At 52.1% G+C, this 16,347-nt stretch overlaps 2 protein-coding genes across 3 annotated transcripts in view; both read left to right on the plus strand.

The window, feature by feature from the left end:
• Positions 1-2,475, plus strand: part of LOC123507586 (sialidase-like) — a 167,770-nt gene extending 165,295 nt beyond the window's left edge. For both annotated transcript variants that reach the window (XM_045260575.1, XM_045260577.1), the window contains exon 3: positions 10-2,475. In XM_045260575.1, the coding sequence (XP_045116510.1) occupies positions 10-1,965 (1,956 nt within the window). In that variant the 3' untranslated portion in view covers positions 1,966-2,475. The remainder of the gene's footprint in view (positions 1-9) is intronic.
• LOC123507387 (protein piccolo-like) lies at positions 2,010-12,221 on the plus strand. The gene is made up of 8 exons (XM_045260196.1): positions 2,010-2,209; positions 2,440-3,628; positions 3,786-4,028; positions 4,301-8,641; positions 9,033-9,158; positions 9,523-9,636; positions 9,995-10,262; positions 10,673-12,221. The coding sequence occupies exons 1-8, from the start codon at positions 2,010-2,012 to the stop codon at positions 11,362-11,364; spliced, it is 7,173 nt and encodes a 2,390-aa protein (XP_045116131.1). The 3' UTR covers positions 11,365-12,221.
• The last annotated feature ends 4,126 nt before the right edge of the window (positions 12,222-16,347 follow it).

The following is a 16,347-nucleotide window of genomic DNA, read 5'->3' on the forward strand; positions in this document are numbered from 1 at the left end:
GTGTTTCAGATGGACCCGTTCCTGACCAACGCGCGGCAGTTCTTTCAAGGCCTGCCCACTTCCACCCGCGGGTATGACGGCTCCAGCCTGGAAGACACCACCCATGCTCCGCCCACCCCCACGCCCCCAGCCACGCCCACACTGCCGCCAGCACATGGCTACTACCCATACCAGGTGGGCGGAAGTCTGGTGGGGGCAGCGCCGCCCACCAGCCTGCCTGGCCAGCTGCCCCAGAGCCGCCCCATCACCCCCGCCACACCCTCACACAAGCCCCTGGATCACACTCCAACCGCCTCGCCCTACAATGTCTCATCTTTTCTACAGCCGCCTTCCACCAAGCCCTCGGCCAATGACTCCCGCTACCTGTCCCACCTGGACCACATGCGGCAGGTGTCGGCGTCTGCCCCCTCCAGGCAACTCAACCCTGTGGCTGACGCCCGTGCTGCCTCGCGCTCTTATAGTAGCCAACCGTCGCTGGTGATGGATGGCTACACCAGCCAGGTCTACAGCACACCCTCCACGCTGTCCCACGACAGCCTGCACACCCCACGCTCTTACTCCACACAGGCACCCTCTGCCCTAGAGCCCCACCTGCGGCCATATGGGCTGCAGCAAGCCAAGGCAGAGAGCAGGTACCTGGCCCGCCACCTGGCCTCCAGCAAGGAAGCCAGGACGCACGCCACACCCTTCAGCGCCCCAACCCTGGCCCCTGACCCGCGCATGCACCACCTTGACAACAAGTACTCATCAAAAACTGAGGCACGGCCAGACCTTCGAGGGCTGGAGGTGCGGCCCGACCCACGGCCAGACTACCGCCACGAGCCATGGCCGCCGGTGTGCCGCGCCCCTGAGGCCAAGGCCTTGGAGCGTCTGGCCACATCCGTCCACACTGCCGCCGTCGCCACTACCGTCAACGGCTCCAAGGACGCCCTTTACCTGGGGCGGCGGCTGGAGGAGTTGCCCCCGACCCGCCACGGGGACGACCCCTACAGGAAGGCCCCACAGGTCAATGGGTCTCGGGACCCCCTCTACGCCAATGGCTCCCACACTGCTTACCCTGCCCCACCGCAGAGGGAAACGTCCTCCGAGCGGCCTGTGGATCCCCACCCCAAGGAGGACCTGGCCCTGGACCTCTCTGTGAAGACAGTGCGGCAGACTCCGGACTCCACTGCCCCAGACCCGGAGAAGAGCGGCAGTGGCAGCAGCAGCAGCAGCACGTCGCCGCTCAGCTCAGTGAGCAGCGACCGGCTGGCCCACAGTGAGGCGGCCAAGTGCAGCTCAAGTTCCATTCCTTTGGCTGGGTCGGGGAAGGTGAGCAAGGGGCCATCCCCAGTGCCCAAGGCCACCCACTCCCTGAGTGGCCTGCTGCGGGCCACGCCACCCAGCCATGTGCCGTCCCCATATGGGATCAACGGCACCCCTAGTCTCATGCCTAACACAGCCGCCGCCCTGGCTAGAGTTCCTCACATGCTGGCGGCCACCAAGCGCCCCGGAGACCCCTCCTACCCTGACAGCCGCACTAAAATGCGCCGTAGCAGCTCCCCGGCAGGCAGGGCAGCAGTAGCAGCAGCGGCAGCAGCACCACCACCAGCACCAGCAGCACATCATCCCCCAAGCGCCCACTACCCGCCTCACCTGAGTGACAAGATGCTGTATGGTGGCCACAGGGAGGCAGAGCACAGCCGTGGCCTCAACCTCCTAGCTGGAGCATCACTGATCAGCAGCAGGGAGGCTGTGGAGCGGCGTCAGCCCAGTGTGGAGCGCAGGGATCCGGTGGCAGAGTGGAGGAAGGACTCGTCGGCCTTTGAGAGGAGAGCAGTGCGGGAGGTGGTGCCTGGGCGCAGCGACCTGGCCCAAGACAGGAGAGAAGTGGCCTTGGAGAGGAAAGGAACCAGCCTGGAGAAGTGGCCCCAAAATGCTGCCTATGAGGCAGCCTATCCCCTCCAAGGCCCCAGAGACCTTTGACCCCTACCGGGCGTGGTTTAACCCGCCTGACCCAGCCGGTCCCAATGGGGAGAGGTCCAAGTACTTGCTGGGACAGAGTCACGCTGCCACCTCCGTCCCCTCCACCATACCTCAACAGGGGTCCAGGGCTCACCCCACCCAGCACCCCCACTCTTACACCTATGGCCGGCCCCCCGACAGACTACCTCACGCCCCCTACTCCCAGGCTGCCCCTGCAGCCATCCCCTCCACCCCCCACCAGCAGGCCGGCATGATGCCTCCCTCACAGGCCAAGCTGCACCAGCCTTACGGCTCCAGCAGAGCCTCACACAGCTCCTCTCGCAGCACCAATAGCAGCAGTAGCAGTGGCAGCAGCAGCAGCAGCAACAGTAGCAGCAACAGCATTGGAAGTCACAGCAGCAGCAGCAGCAGCAGTCATCCTCACTCCACCAGTACAGTTGCCTCACTGTACACTGCCACATACCCCCCTACCAGCCAGCCAGCCCCTCACCTGCCCCAGCCCCACCACCAGCAGAAGCAGGAGCACCACCGGTCATCGTCCCAGTACCCTGCCTACCCACACTCCGTCAAGGGAGCTGCCACATTGGGCTTCCCCACGCCCCACCAGACCTACCCCTACTCCCACCACCGGTCAGAGTCCAACCACAACCTGTACTCCCACAAGAGGACCAGCCAGGTGTCCCCTCACCCAGCTAGCTCCCCACACCCATCTGTGTCCCCCCACCCATCAGCCTCCCCCCACCTGTCAGCCTCTCCTCACCCATCAGCCTCACCCCACATGTCAGGGTCCCCTCACCCACTGGCAGCCTCTCCACGTCCCGGGGTGTCTCCTCACCCAGTTCAGCAGGGAAGGACACCCCAGTCCTCCCCTCATCCTGCCCAGAGACTGCCCACCAGCTCCCCAGCACAGCTCCCCAGCCACAGCTATCCCAACAGTCTGCCACCAAGCCCTTACTCCACCCACCAGACCACACCACCATCCAGCACAGCCCCTCCTACCCACCTGGCCCACCCATCCCACCAGGCCAAGTCCCCAGGGTCTCATGTCCCCCAACCGTCTGCACACTCAGCCACATCTCAGCCACACATCAGCAGACCCCAGCCAGCCAACCCACCCAGTGCCTCCCTCCCACAGTATCCTGAGTATCCCCCACAGGATCACCTTCCACAGACACACCCCTTGCCCTACCCATCCCACCTCCCCCATGGGTACACCTCACCCTACCTCCACCACATCCAGTCAGCCACATCCGCTCACACCCGCACTCCGCACTCCACCCAACCTTATCCTTCCTCCCAGCTTCCCCCACCAGCCCAGCCTCACCCACCTGCCCAGCCTCACCCATCAGCCTCACCCATCAGCCCAGCCTCACCAGTCTTATCCATCCAGCCAGCCTCACCCAGCCTCAAAAATGCATCCACCATCTTCCCAACATCATCCAGTCTCACAGAACCATCCACCTTCCTCTCAGCCACCACCACCAACCTCCCACACTCACTCTTCCACCTCAGAAACTCATCCACCTTCCCATTCCTCATCTTCCCAGCCACCTACATCTCAGCTTCCCTCATCCACCTCACAGACCCACACTCCATCTCATGCCCAGACTCATCCACTCACTTCAGAGGTTCACACACCATCACAAGTTGCAACATCCCAATCGTACCCTTATCCACATACCCAAAGAGTTAATACCAGTGCGCCAGATAACTCTCAGGCTGCTCCACATACTACTCCACATCATTCCACTACGTACACCCAAGCTTCCCAATCAACGCAGTCCACTTCACACTCCACCTATGCCTCCTCCTATTCCCAGGCTAACTCTCATTCCTCAAGTACTCATTCTCAGCCCTATGCTCCTCCTCATTCCTCCCAATCCACCTCTCATTCTACTCCCACCTCTGTTCATTCCTCACAACCCTCCCCTTCTCATTCCACTCATTCTCCTTCTTCTACTAATTCTGTGCCTGTCTCCTCCACTCATAACACTCAGCCCTCTCCCTCAGCCCAGCCGCAGTCCACCTATTCCACACAGCCTTCTACTACTCATTCCAGTCAAGTCTCTCCTAGTGTATCTTATCCATCTCATTCCTCACAGCCTGCTACTTATACCTCTCAATCATCTTCTGCTGCTACTTCTGTTGCTTCTGCTTCTGCTTCTGCTTCTGCTTCTTCTGCTTCTTCTGCTTCTTCTTATCCACCTTCTTCCACTAATTCCCAGCCTTCCTCCAGTTTACATCCACCCTCCTCTGCTCATTCCTCTCAGCCGCCATCCTCTTTTCATCTTCCTCTTCTCGTTCATCACAACCTCACTTATCCACACCCACTCAGCCTCCATCCTCCTCCACACACATTCCACCTAATTCATCCTCCTCCTCACATCCTAGTCATGCCCCACCACACATCTCCACTGGTCACTCCTCGTACACTCCTCCAGCTGCCCGTGTTCCATCCCACGTCACCCAACCACATCACCCGCCATCTACACCTCATCTTAGTCACCCTCAACCTCCTCCACACTCTTCCTATCCTCATCCTTCCCAGCCTCATCCTTCCCAGCCTCCCACACAAACTCCTCCTCACCCAACGCATCCTAGCCAAGCCGCACACCCATCTCATCACCCTCACAGTTCCTACACCCCCGCTCCCCCTCCTCCCTCACACCCTCACCCCTATGCTCAAGGTTATCATCACCCTACTCATCCCTATTCTTACCTCACCCAGGGCCACCCACACCCCTCCCTCACACACTCCACCCCACCCACCACTCAGCCTTCTCAGACATCACCCAGATCCACCCCAGCTCCTCCCCACCCCCCAGCACACCATCTTCACCCCTCCCATCCTTACCCTCAGCATTCTCAGTCCTATTATCCCCACCAGCCCTATGCTCACTCCTCCCAGGGCCAGCCTCACCCCCCAGCCTCACACTACCCTCGCAGCCACAACCAGCCTGCCTCCCAGCCTGCCAGGAGCCATTCCACACACTCCATCCCTCCCCAGGTGCGGCCTCCCCACACCCCTGCCCAGCCCAGCCACTCCCTCTACCCTGCCCAGTCCCCCTCAGCAGCCCCACACACTCCACAGCCTGGCCACAGACCCTCCCCCCACACTCCACAGACCCACCCTGCTCAAGCCCCTCCCCACCACCCCCACTACCAGGCCACCAGACTACCCCACCCCACTGTCAAGATGGAGAGTGTCCCTGGAGGCTCCCAGTACATGGGCTATATGTACCCTTCCTCCCAGTACGGTCCCCCGCGACCTGAGGCAGCCCCGGGGAAGGGCTACCCAGACCCCACTGCACCCCAGCTTCCATCACCAGGCCCCAGGGTGTCCCAGGAGGGTGAAGTGTCCCGTGTGTACACAAAAGGTGAACAAAAATCCTACGACCCACCGAGTGGTGGGATGGCAAAGCCAGAGTCCTGGTCAGCCCATCCCACCAGCACCCCAGCCACTGACACCAAGGAGGCTGTGCCTGAAGGCAGTTCCCGGCTAGCAACTTACCCAGCACCACCTGCCCAGCCTGAGGCACACAAGACTTCCACTGTGTTTGAGTTCAAAGAAGAGGACAGCACCCAACTGGAGCAGCCCCAGTCCAGCAGCAAAGTGTTGGAGCCGGGCAAGGCTGCATTGGCAGAGAAACTGCACAAGAAGATCCACCGGGTGGAGAGCCAGGAGAACCTGGCTGCCAAGAAGGAGAGCAGCCAGGAGCCTGCCCCAGCCAAGAAGGAGGAGGTGAAGCCTGAGGAGAATGAGTGGGATTCTGGCTTTAACAAGTTGCTGGATGACCTCGCTCTGAACCCTGACACTGTGACCAGCAAGAAGAGCAAGACGTTAGGACGGAGGTACTTGCAGAAGGTTCAGATCCAGGAGGCCATTGATAATGACCTCATAGCTCTGCCCACATCCTATGCTGTGGAGGAGGAGGAAGAGGAGAGTGAGCCAGAACCCCCAGTGAAGTTCAGAGGGAAGTTCAAAAGTATAAAAGACAAGAAGGTGGAGCGCCTCATCCTGACCTACGCCTCACACTCGGACGAGAGTGCCACCGAGATGATTCCCGACGAGGATGCCAGCGACTTTGAGGAGGAGCTGAAGCGGGAGATCCGTTCCAAAGACAAACGAAGAAGCCAACACAAGAAATCCTGCAAGAACTACGAGAGCAGTGGAAGCGAAGTCGGCCGTAAGTCGAGCAGCAGCAGGAAGGGTGGAGGCCGTGGGCAGAACAAGGAAAACAAGCCAAATAACAAACAAGACTTAGAATATTCATACAGCAGCAGCAACAGCAGTGGCAGCAGCAGCAATAGCAGTAGTGACAGTAGTGGGAGCGACTCCAACAATGATTCGGACAGTGATGACTCGGACTCTGACGAGGAACTGAAGCCAAAGATAAGGAAGAACCGGCGAGGAAAGAAGTGGGACAGCGAGAGCACAGACTCCGAGGTGATAATTCCCAGACGCCGGACCCGAGGAGGCTACAGGTCTTCAAGTGAGGAGGAGGTGGTCCGCAAACCATCGCAGAAGAACAAGAAGAGAAGAAAGAAGCAAGACTCCAGTGACTCAGACGATGTTCCACCAAAAATGAGGAGAGGGAAGAGGAAGAAAAAGCTTGACTCGGATGATGATGAGTATGTTGCGCCGAGAAGAGGAAAGAAGAAAGCGAGTGGCAGAAAGAGACAGAAGAAAAGAATACAGGAGGACTCTGACGAGGCTTCTGAAGAGGAAGAAGAGGAAGAGGTGACAAAGAAGACAAGATCAAGGAAGAAGAAAGCTCCAGTAACCAAAAAGAGCAGGAGTAAACGTCTAGTGAGCGAGTCATCGTCTTCAGACTCGGAGGAGGAGGGAAGTGTGAGGAGAACCAAGAAAGTGACGGGCAAGAGGAAAAAAGGAAGCAGGAAGAAACAGAAGAAGGAAGAGGACTCTAGTGATAACTCTGACATTCCAACCACCAAGAAGAGTCACTCGAAGACCAACATCATTGTGGAGAGTGACAACAGCGATGACTCGAAGAAGAGTGAACCTGAAGATAAGAAGGAGAGTGAAAAGTCCTCGTCCAAGGAGAAATCTGATGAGGAAAGTTCATCAGCGGAAAAGATTAAGAAAGAAAAGAAAGTAAAGTCAGAAGAGGAGGATGAAGAGCAGGAGGAAGAGGGAAGCATCAAGGTTAATGAAAAGCAACAGGAGGAGCAAGAGGTGGGGGATGAGGAGGAGGAGGAAGATGAGGATGATGAAGATGATGATGAGATTGATCTCAGAAAAGATTCAGTGGTGGAAAAACTGAATAAAATAAGAGAGGAGGAACTGAATAGGGAAGACGTGAGAGAGATGAAGGCTTGGTTCAACGAGGTGACCAACGACATGAAGCAGCAGCTGGGGAGCATGAAGGAGGTGGCTCTCAGGCACTGCTGGAAGAAGCCTCAATTTGGGGCTGGGGAGGACTTTCTGCACGGGTGGCAGACAGATGTCAAGAAGTACAAGGAGTTGACCGGCAGGTTCCCCAAGAAGCTGTGCCAGGCTGCCAAACACCAGGCCGCCCTGTCGCCAAGCAAGGGGTCGAGCAAGAAGAACCGTGATCACGACTCAGGAAAGGATCCGAACCAGAAGCAAGGGTCCTCACCAGCCAAGAACACTCGCAGCAAATCTGGCATCATCAAGACCAGCATGTCGGTGGTGGACGACGAGCGGCTGAAGGTTGCGGCGCGGCCGGAAATCAGTAGTGTCATGCAGAGGTTCTTTGACAAGGTTCTGGCAGACTCTGGCAATGACTGTGGCAAGGGAGGACTCTCAGGGAAGAAGTTCCACCTTGGCCCATTCTCAGGATTTGGTGCCCAGCGCGTCCCAACTGGCCTCACCCCAACGCCCTCTGTGGCCCCGTCCATGATGGCCAGCGATGACTCCGACCTGGATTCCCTTGCCAGCCTGAGGACGGACCTCCCAGCCTCAGACAGCATCCCTGTGTCCAGGAGGTCCATTGCCAGCAGCCTCCTCAAGAAGTTTGGACGGAAGTATAATGACAAGAAGCTCAATGCCCTGTACCTGAACAAGCCCAGATCCATCCTGGCAGCCACCAACAAGCCCCAGCTGCTGCCCACGCCTGGTATGCCCACCACGGAGCAGGACCTCAAGGGCATGTCACCTGATGAGCTCAAGATGGCGACCTTCTTCAGGAGAGAGACAGTGAACAACTACAGAGACAACTTTGAGGTGATCGTGACCAAGAATGGAATCAATGAGTTCATCCCCATCCTGTACCAGTCCAGGACGCGCAACAAGACCAAGCAGATACAGGACGCTGCCACCCTCAAGTCAGTGTTTGGTTCGGACATCCCTCCTCACCTCCTGAAGAAGGTGGAGGAGATCAAGACCAAGAAGCAGCTCAAGAAAGCACAAAAGAAGGAGGAGGCCAAAGTAGGGACCAAGGAGGATGGTTCTCCTGTCCCTGGGAGTCGAGCCAGCACGCCGGCAGGCTCTCTCATGGCCCCAGGGGAGGAGGATGACGATTCAGAACTAAGGAGTGAGCGGTCAGGGTCCGTGCTGGGTGAGTCCTCAGTCCCGCAGGCTACCAAGCGGGCCAAGAGGAAGTTCAGGAAGTTCAGGAGTGGGTTTGACTACATCAGGAAGAAGAAGAAAGTAAAGGCGGATGATGAGGCAACACCATCCAGGAAACGCATTGTGAGTAGCAAACATTTTCCTGAAATGTGACGTATAACTCTTTCATTGCTTTGATTACCAACCATTCTAAGATGTGTTTTCTTAACCTATAGCCACACTTACATAGACATTGTAGTGCCTACAGAATGCAAAATGTATTATTTTATGAGCTTCTTTCTTGCCATTGCATATAAAGACTCCAAACATTGCTATTAGTGCTGTTAATCATTGTACATTGCTGTGAAAAGGTTAAGAGAAAAATAACTTTAATTTTCCTCATTAAAACATATTTTGATCACATACATTACATTTACAAAGAAAATTTGATCACACATTACATTTACCAAAAAATCAGGATTGTGTTTAATATTCATGTCTGTGAGACGTTAAGTAAATGGCCCTTGCCCCACAGCCTGTCCGGAGGCACGTCAACTGGCCGGAGGAGAGCCGTGACGTGGCGGCCGAGGTGCGCAGCTGGGTGGTGAACAAAGGCCTGGGGGAGACGGTCCTGCACAAAGCTGCCCGTCTGCAGTACCATGTAAGTCAATCCCCTGTTCTGGACACAGCCAGGCTTTCATTCCACACTGTTAAAAGTTGCTGCTGTTCACACTGTTAGAAGTTTCTCCAGTTCATTTTGTTGGTGTGTGTAGCTGGATGAAAGATTAGTGTATTGGTGATAAAAGAAAGAGGAAAAGTAGGTATTTCCTCATTAAAAACAGGAGATGGAGTGTATTGCTGCTAAAAGAGAGAGGGAGAAAGTAGATGTCTCAATAGATGCTGTAATCTTGTATTTTGAAATCTGTAGTAATTCTTTTTATGTTCACTTGAAAAAGAGGAAGGAATGAGGCAGGCAGTCTAAAATTAGAGTGTAATGGAAGGCTAATGCATTGGTTCCTCTGCAGGATGTGGTGGTGTACTGTGCTGAGAGTCCAGACTTTGACATCAATGTTCGGGACAATGCTGGGTACACTCCCCTGCATGAGGCTTGCAACAGAGGCCACCTGGATATTGCACAGGTAGGCATGGCTTATGTGTTTGTCATTTGTGTTAATTTTTTATGCCTGTACTGTTGCTTTGCTGTCATGGATTCAAAGGCAGGGTTTCACTTCATGGTGGCACTGTATGACCCTGTTGTTGTGGTGCATTAAGTCAGTCACTCATTATTTCACTAAATAATTGTAATGAGTGATAGATTGTCAGTCATTGAAAGCGAAAAGTTGATTTGTTCTTGTGAGACATGAGTGACAGGAGTGGGTGTAATGGTGAGTGATAAATTTTAATTTGAATAAGTTTTTAATTTCTTAACTAAGGGCTTTACCAGCTGTCCGCCAACTGTCCGCCTCTTTTTCCTGCACTGATGAACCTCCTCCCCAGGTGTTGTGTGCCCACGGTGCCCATGTCAACGCCCCGGGCTACAAGGGCATGCGGCCACTGCATGAGGCCGTGGAGAATGGACATGGGGAGCTGGCCCGCCTGCTGCTGGCCTATGGGGCTGATCCGGCCCTCACCACCTATGCCGGTCAGACCTGCTTGGCTCTCTGTGCTGACACTCAGACCCTGGAGCTGATGGAGGGCTACCTGGCAGACCTCAAGGGCTGGCCAGGCACCATGTGGCACTTCACTGGCCCAGCGAGACTCTTTGGTGAGTGAGTCTTGTGTGGTGGAGTCTGCTGATGTTGAGTGAATGAGGAATCAGAGTAATAATGAATAGAGATCACACTTAAGTTGAAATAAGTAAAATAAATAAATAAATTTAAAAATCTTATATAGATGGAGAACCAAATGGAGTGATGACTGAATAAATTTTGCTAGAGTATCCTGGAATAGACTCACATCTGATAGAAACCAATGGAGAAAGTTTGGGAATGGCCTCACTCCACACTGGAATCATAGATAATGGTCAATGCTACTCGTTATCTCAACCTTTTGTAATGTAACAATATGTGTATTTAGAAAAGGTCTGGATGAGGCAGAACACAAGATAACTTATTTGCCAGGCAGTGGCAAAGGTTTGGTATTCCTGATTCATATCCAAGGTCCTCTTTTCAACAGACCCTGAGGAGCAAGGGTGTGATGTGTTCCGCAACATCCCAGAGGGCAAGCTGAGGGCGAGGGAGAGCAACTTGTGCCCAAAGAGACAAGCGGTGGAGGGTTCGGTGGAAACTCCCTGTGTGGTGAAGACTGAGGACATGACCCAAGACTGCAGTGAAGAGAACGCACTGAAGAGCGCGGAGAAACTTGCCTCAGAGACAGGAGGAACTGCCAAGGAAGGAGGAGACATTCCTTCTGGGGCAGAAAACAGCAGCATGAGTGTGGTGTCCATAAAGAAGGAAATCACAACTGAGGACCAAGTAGATGGAGAGAAGGAGGAGGAATTACAAAAGGTGGAAATGGAGAGAAAAACTCAGGAAGAGGAGGAGAGTGAGGAGTCAGACCTGGAGGAGATGACATTTATGTGGAGTGAGGAGCCAATAGTGGACATTTATGAGGTGGAGGGACGGCCACACCAGTACTGTCTGCTGCGGGAGGTGACGCGGCGGCTTGGGGTGAGTCGCCGGGACCTCATCGTGGCGGCCAAGACCATCGAGACCCTCATGGTGTCCCCAGAGGAGTTTGAGAGCCGTGTGTACAGCTGTGTGTGCGGTACGTCGCGCTGGCAGCCGGATGGGGGCCGTGTGGAACTGGTCCGGTTGACGGCCGCCCTGGAGCGCCTGCTTGGCCTGCAGACGGTGGTCGTGCGGTGAGCAGTGGCCAAGAGGAGCAGGGAGTCACTTTTTTACTTACGTACGTTGATGTTTTAATCAACGTTGCATTTCCCAAATGCCGAGACCTTCACTTAGCATTGTTACCGTGATTGACAATGATTGATAGGCCACGTTTGCATGTGTGTGTGTACGTGTGTGTGTGCGCGTGTGTGCTTCATGTTTGTGTACATGTTATACATGTATGCATACATGAAATAATATTCTGCAGAGATAACTTACTCTGTGATACATTTTATCAAAGATTTACATAAACTGTGATAGATCTCGAGGAGGGATAGAGTGAGAGAGAGAGAGAGAGGCAGAGGGAGGGAAGCCCAGCAATGGCAAGGAGATGACTGCCCTGTTTTTTCCACGCCACGAAGACCTCGGCTGCCAGAGACTATTTTTACCTTGACGTATTGGCCGGGCGGGGCCGAGGCGTCGGTGGCGGGCGGGTGAGTGCAATGGGCAGGCGGGGCGAGGCGGGGCCCCACTGGTGGTGCGAGAGATTACTACTCTGTACAAATGATGCTTACCACAGGCTAGCAGTAGTGTACATAATGAGTCTGGGTGTTAGTAGCAGAACCTTCACATCAGATGACTGTTAATAAATGTTTTAATGAAAGATTATTAATTATTATAATTATTATCATTATCATCATCATAATCATTATTTCTGCTGCTGCTGCTGCTGCTGCTGCTGTAATATTATAATAATTATTATTGAAGTAACTTATCTTGCTTGTCGTGTGTCTGTCTGTGTGAGTATGCAGATGTGTGAGTAATGTGCAATTGAACTTAAATATATTTTCTATGTAATGTATTGCCATGTAAATATATATTCAGAAATATATGAACCTATTCTTTCATTGTCCATGATTCCCTGTTTTCCCTACAAGCAGTGACTGTGTGTGGGGGAGCCAGAGAAGCCTACATAGACTTTAGTAAAGAGCTGGGTGGAAGCACAGCAGAGCCTCTCATAGCGCTTACTATAGATTCCTCCAACATTTGTGTGGCACATCACAGTACAGGCGGGTGTGTACATGATGGGTGATGTAACAAAGAGAGTGAAGCTGGAGCTTGCATGATGCTGGAATGTAAGATTCACACAGTACGTATATTCCCTGACAAAGCTAGATGGATTAACATGAAAACTTTATTTCGGTTCAAGGAAATTAATTCTTTTTTGCTTTGATCTTGAACCCACAAGCTTCTCATTAGCTTACTGTATAGACATTAGAAATTCTGGGCAATTCTGCGGCCGTAACTCGTATTATTGAAAATGAAATATTCAAAGTAAACAGTCAACATTGTATATCATAACATGGTATGCCTAAACTTCCTGGTGTAGTAGGGTGGTCCACGAGTCTACTGTATGAGTGTATTGTACACTGCCATTGTGGATACACAGTACGCTGTGAGGGCCGCCGTGGTGCAGTGGGAGTGCCAGCTTTGGGGGCCGCAGGGTTCTCAGGCGCATGGGGTTTGAATCCTGGCCACGGTCCGAGGGTAGGAAGGGCATCCACTCGGACTCGAGGTAACAGTTCCCATTATGCTAAAACCAAAGTCCTCTGTCAGGAGGCACAGTCCTAGCCCTAATAGAAGAGGATCACAAGACGTAAAAAAAATGTGTGTTGCTGCACAGTGCAGGGATTAAACTTCTAGTGGTAATAGTGGCTCTGAGGCTGTCTTGTGTCAGCTGCCGATAATGATGATGTCCTCGTGTGTTTGTGTGTTTGTGTGTGTGTGTGTGTTGATAAACAATTAATGTTATGATTTAAATCCCAACTTTACATGATATTATTGTAAGTTGTCAATAAAATATCGATCTCTATATCTATCTATAGTTGCAAAACTCTGCTAGCAACATGTCCTTGGGATTAGAAACAGGTAAGTATGTTTCACGGAAGGACTACTGCCACATGTATGGTGTATGGTGTCTTGCAGCTTCCCTTATGTTCTTAGGTTGGTGCAGAAAGCAAATGGAAGCTATGTAAAGAATCGCTCTCTCTGTCATAACAAGGATAGTTTCCTTATATCATTGAGAGAGAGAGAGAGAGAGAGAGAGAGAGAGAGAAACTATAAAAATGAAAACAAAGAAAAAATCTTATAACCAGATATGAATGAAAAGGAAAGGAGTCAAGCAAGAGAGAGAGAGAGAGAGAGAGAGAGCTGGCACACACACACACACACACACACACACACGAAAAAAGAACTTCACGTCGAGCCACTTTGGAGAAGAAAAATGGCCACGTTTGGTGAAATTTACGCTGAAACAGATGGTTGGGTGATTTCAGAACAGCATGGAGAGAATTATATCTCCGTGGGGAAGAGGGCGGAAAATTCAGTTTGTCTCTATCTGCGAGATTCACAACTCATCCTTGACTACTGGACGTGTGTGTATGTCCTGTATGAGAGAGAGAGAGAGAGAGAGTGTTAGCTTGTTTCCTCCTGCTACTCTTTCATTTCCCCTGCCCCTTCCTTAGTGCTTTCCTGTGTCTGCCTACCCTGCCATTCCTTTCCTTCTTCCTCCCGTAACACTGTCTTGTATATTCCATTCTCCTATTTATTATCTGAATCCTCCTGCTCCCTCCTATGGTGCTATCCTGTTCCCTGCACCCACAGCTACGACCTCATCTCTGCCTCTCCTTCCTTTTCAGTTCCTACTCCCTTTGCTGTTCCTCTTGCGGCCTAGCCAGATTCCCTCCTCTCCTATTTTCATCCCATTAACAACTACTATGGAATATGGAAACAGATGGAGTTGAATTACAAATTTAGTGGGCTTAGTTAAATGCCATTGAGGTGGCAGTCACAGAGAAACGTTCACCTTTACACGTTTAACAGGTTTAGATTTTAGATGCCCACTAGATGACGTTACGAATTACCGCTCATTAAAACAATGATTGCGTCATGTTATTTATAGTTTAACCATTTCCCTATCATTCTTCAGGGCTTTTATTCACCCAAAGTGACGGACAAGCACAAAAACACCATTGCTATGATATAAACAAGAAGCAGCAATGCGTGACCTTGAAATACCAAGCGATTTAAAGGAAACATTCTCAGGGAAGGAAACTGGAAGGAACAGCTGACATGCGCATTAGGTAACAGAGCCATGTGGGTGTCTGCTCGCCTTGCACGTGTGTGATGGCAACTTTGTCCCTCCCGTTTGTACTGTGCGCGATGTCCGTGGTGTGGTGTGACGGCCTGAGTGGCACTGCTGGCCTCGTGGCACTGAGAGGTAAGGTGGAGTATGACTGCAAGAGTGGAAGATTGATGTACAGGTGGGGGGAAGATGTTTTAGGGCCATCTTTGTTGTGTGGTGGGCGGTTAGTTGAGGTGGTGAATGGAGGTCTGGTGGTAGGTGGTAGGGTGGGGGGGTCCGACGGTGGATGGTGGAAAAGGGAAATTATTCCATCAAGCGCCGCAACAGGTTAGGTCATAATGGCACCGCTAGGGTTAACGAGACAACACTATATGCCCCACCGGGCAACTAGGTTTGGCAAGGATTCAAGGATTCGATTCGAGCTCAGGCCGCCTAGACCGGATGCCCGAACACGAGCCGCCTGAACCAATTACGCCACCCAGCCCCCGTGGATGGTGGAGTAGTGGATGGACCGTCGCGCTATGCTCGTGTGACTGTATGTGGGAGTTGAAATTTACTGACCTTAAAACATTCTTAGTATTTAATATCACACTGATACTCTTCACCTTTCATACGGGAGAGGATGAAGTGTACAGAGTGGCAGAGACAGTCTGACGTGCTGTCGGGTAGGAATCAGCTGACAAGTGAATAAACCGTCACGTGGCGCGGAGTATAAACGAATGAACGCCTTATAACTGTTACACTGATCATATACTCAGATAAAGCAACTAATCCCTACAGCAACAGTTTCCATAAGTCCATGTCACTCACGTTAAATTAGATTAGTAGATTTTTTTTTTATTATTTCCATCTAGAGCGACAGTTTTCCTCATAGATTTTAACCCCTTCAGTACTGAGACGCATTTTTACCATGAGGTTTGGATATGATTAGACGATTTTATTGACATTAGGAAGGGTCTGTGGAGTTTGGAGATCAGTGGCCTAAGTCTTCACTATTTTAATCCTCCACATGAGTTTCTGAAGCTGCATAAAATCGCCAAATAGTAAGCACAATGAATATGGAAATGTGTCATGGTACAAAAGAGGTTAAGTTTTGAAAGCCAGTACGCCACTCAGTTTTTTTTTCCCTCACTCATTACAGGCGATCAGTGAGGCAGGAGGAGAGGAGGAGCGGGAACACAGGAACAGATGCAGAGTAAACCATACAAATTTTCAAGAGTGTGTTGGATGTCTTGAACTACTGTCTTGTTCACCCTCCTGACTCACTCCTGCCTGCCCTGAGGAACCCCGAAACTGGTAGCTGGAAGTCACCACGTTGGTCTCCACAAGGATGCAAGGTAACTACCACTCATCGTACACTTCATTGGTATTCTTTGTACATTTTAGGGGGAAGAAATGGTTTGTGGTTTGTACTGCGATGGTTCAGGTGTTGCTCCGATATAAGGGATTGGTTCCAGTAAGGGCAGGTGAATCAAACAGTAGGTAGAGTTTAGTTGAAGATGCACTATATTATTTCTCATGTACTTTCCTTCATGTCTTTCTTATTTTTTTTCTTTTTCTTTTTCTCTTTTCCTTCTTTTTTTTTCTTCTTCATTATCATCTTCCTAGTCCTCGTCCTTGTCTTCGTCCTCGTCCTCGTCCCCTTCCTCCTCCTCCTCCTCCTCCTCCTCCTCCTCCTCCTCCCCTCTTCTTGTTCTTGTTCTTCTCGTTCTTGTCCTTGCTCTTCCTCTTCCTCTTGTTGTTGTTGTTGTTGTTGTTGTTGGCGGTGGTGGTGGTGGTGGTGGTGGTGGTAGTGTTGCTGGTGTTTCTCTCTCTCTCTCTCTCTCTCTCTCTCTCTCTCTCTCTCTCTCTCTCTCTCTCTCTCTCTCTCTGACCAG

Source organism: Portunus trituberculatus, chromosome 22 (genome assembly GCF_017591435.1).
Source record: "Portunus trituberculatus isolate SZX2019 chromosome 22, ASM1759143v1, whole genome shotgun sequence".
NCBI lineage: Eukaryota > Metazoa > Arthropoda > Malacostraca > Decapoda > Portunidae > Portunus > Portunus trituberculatus.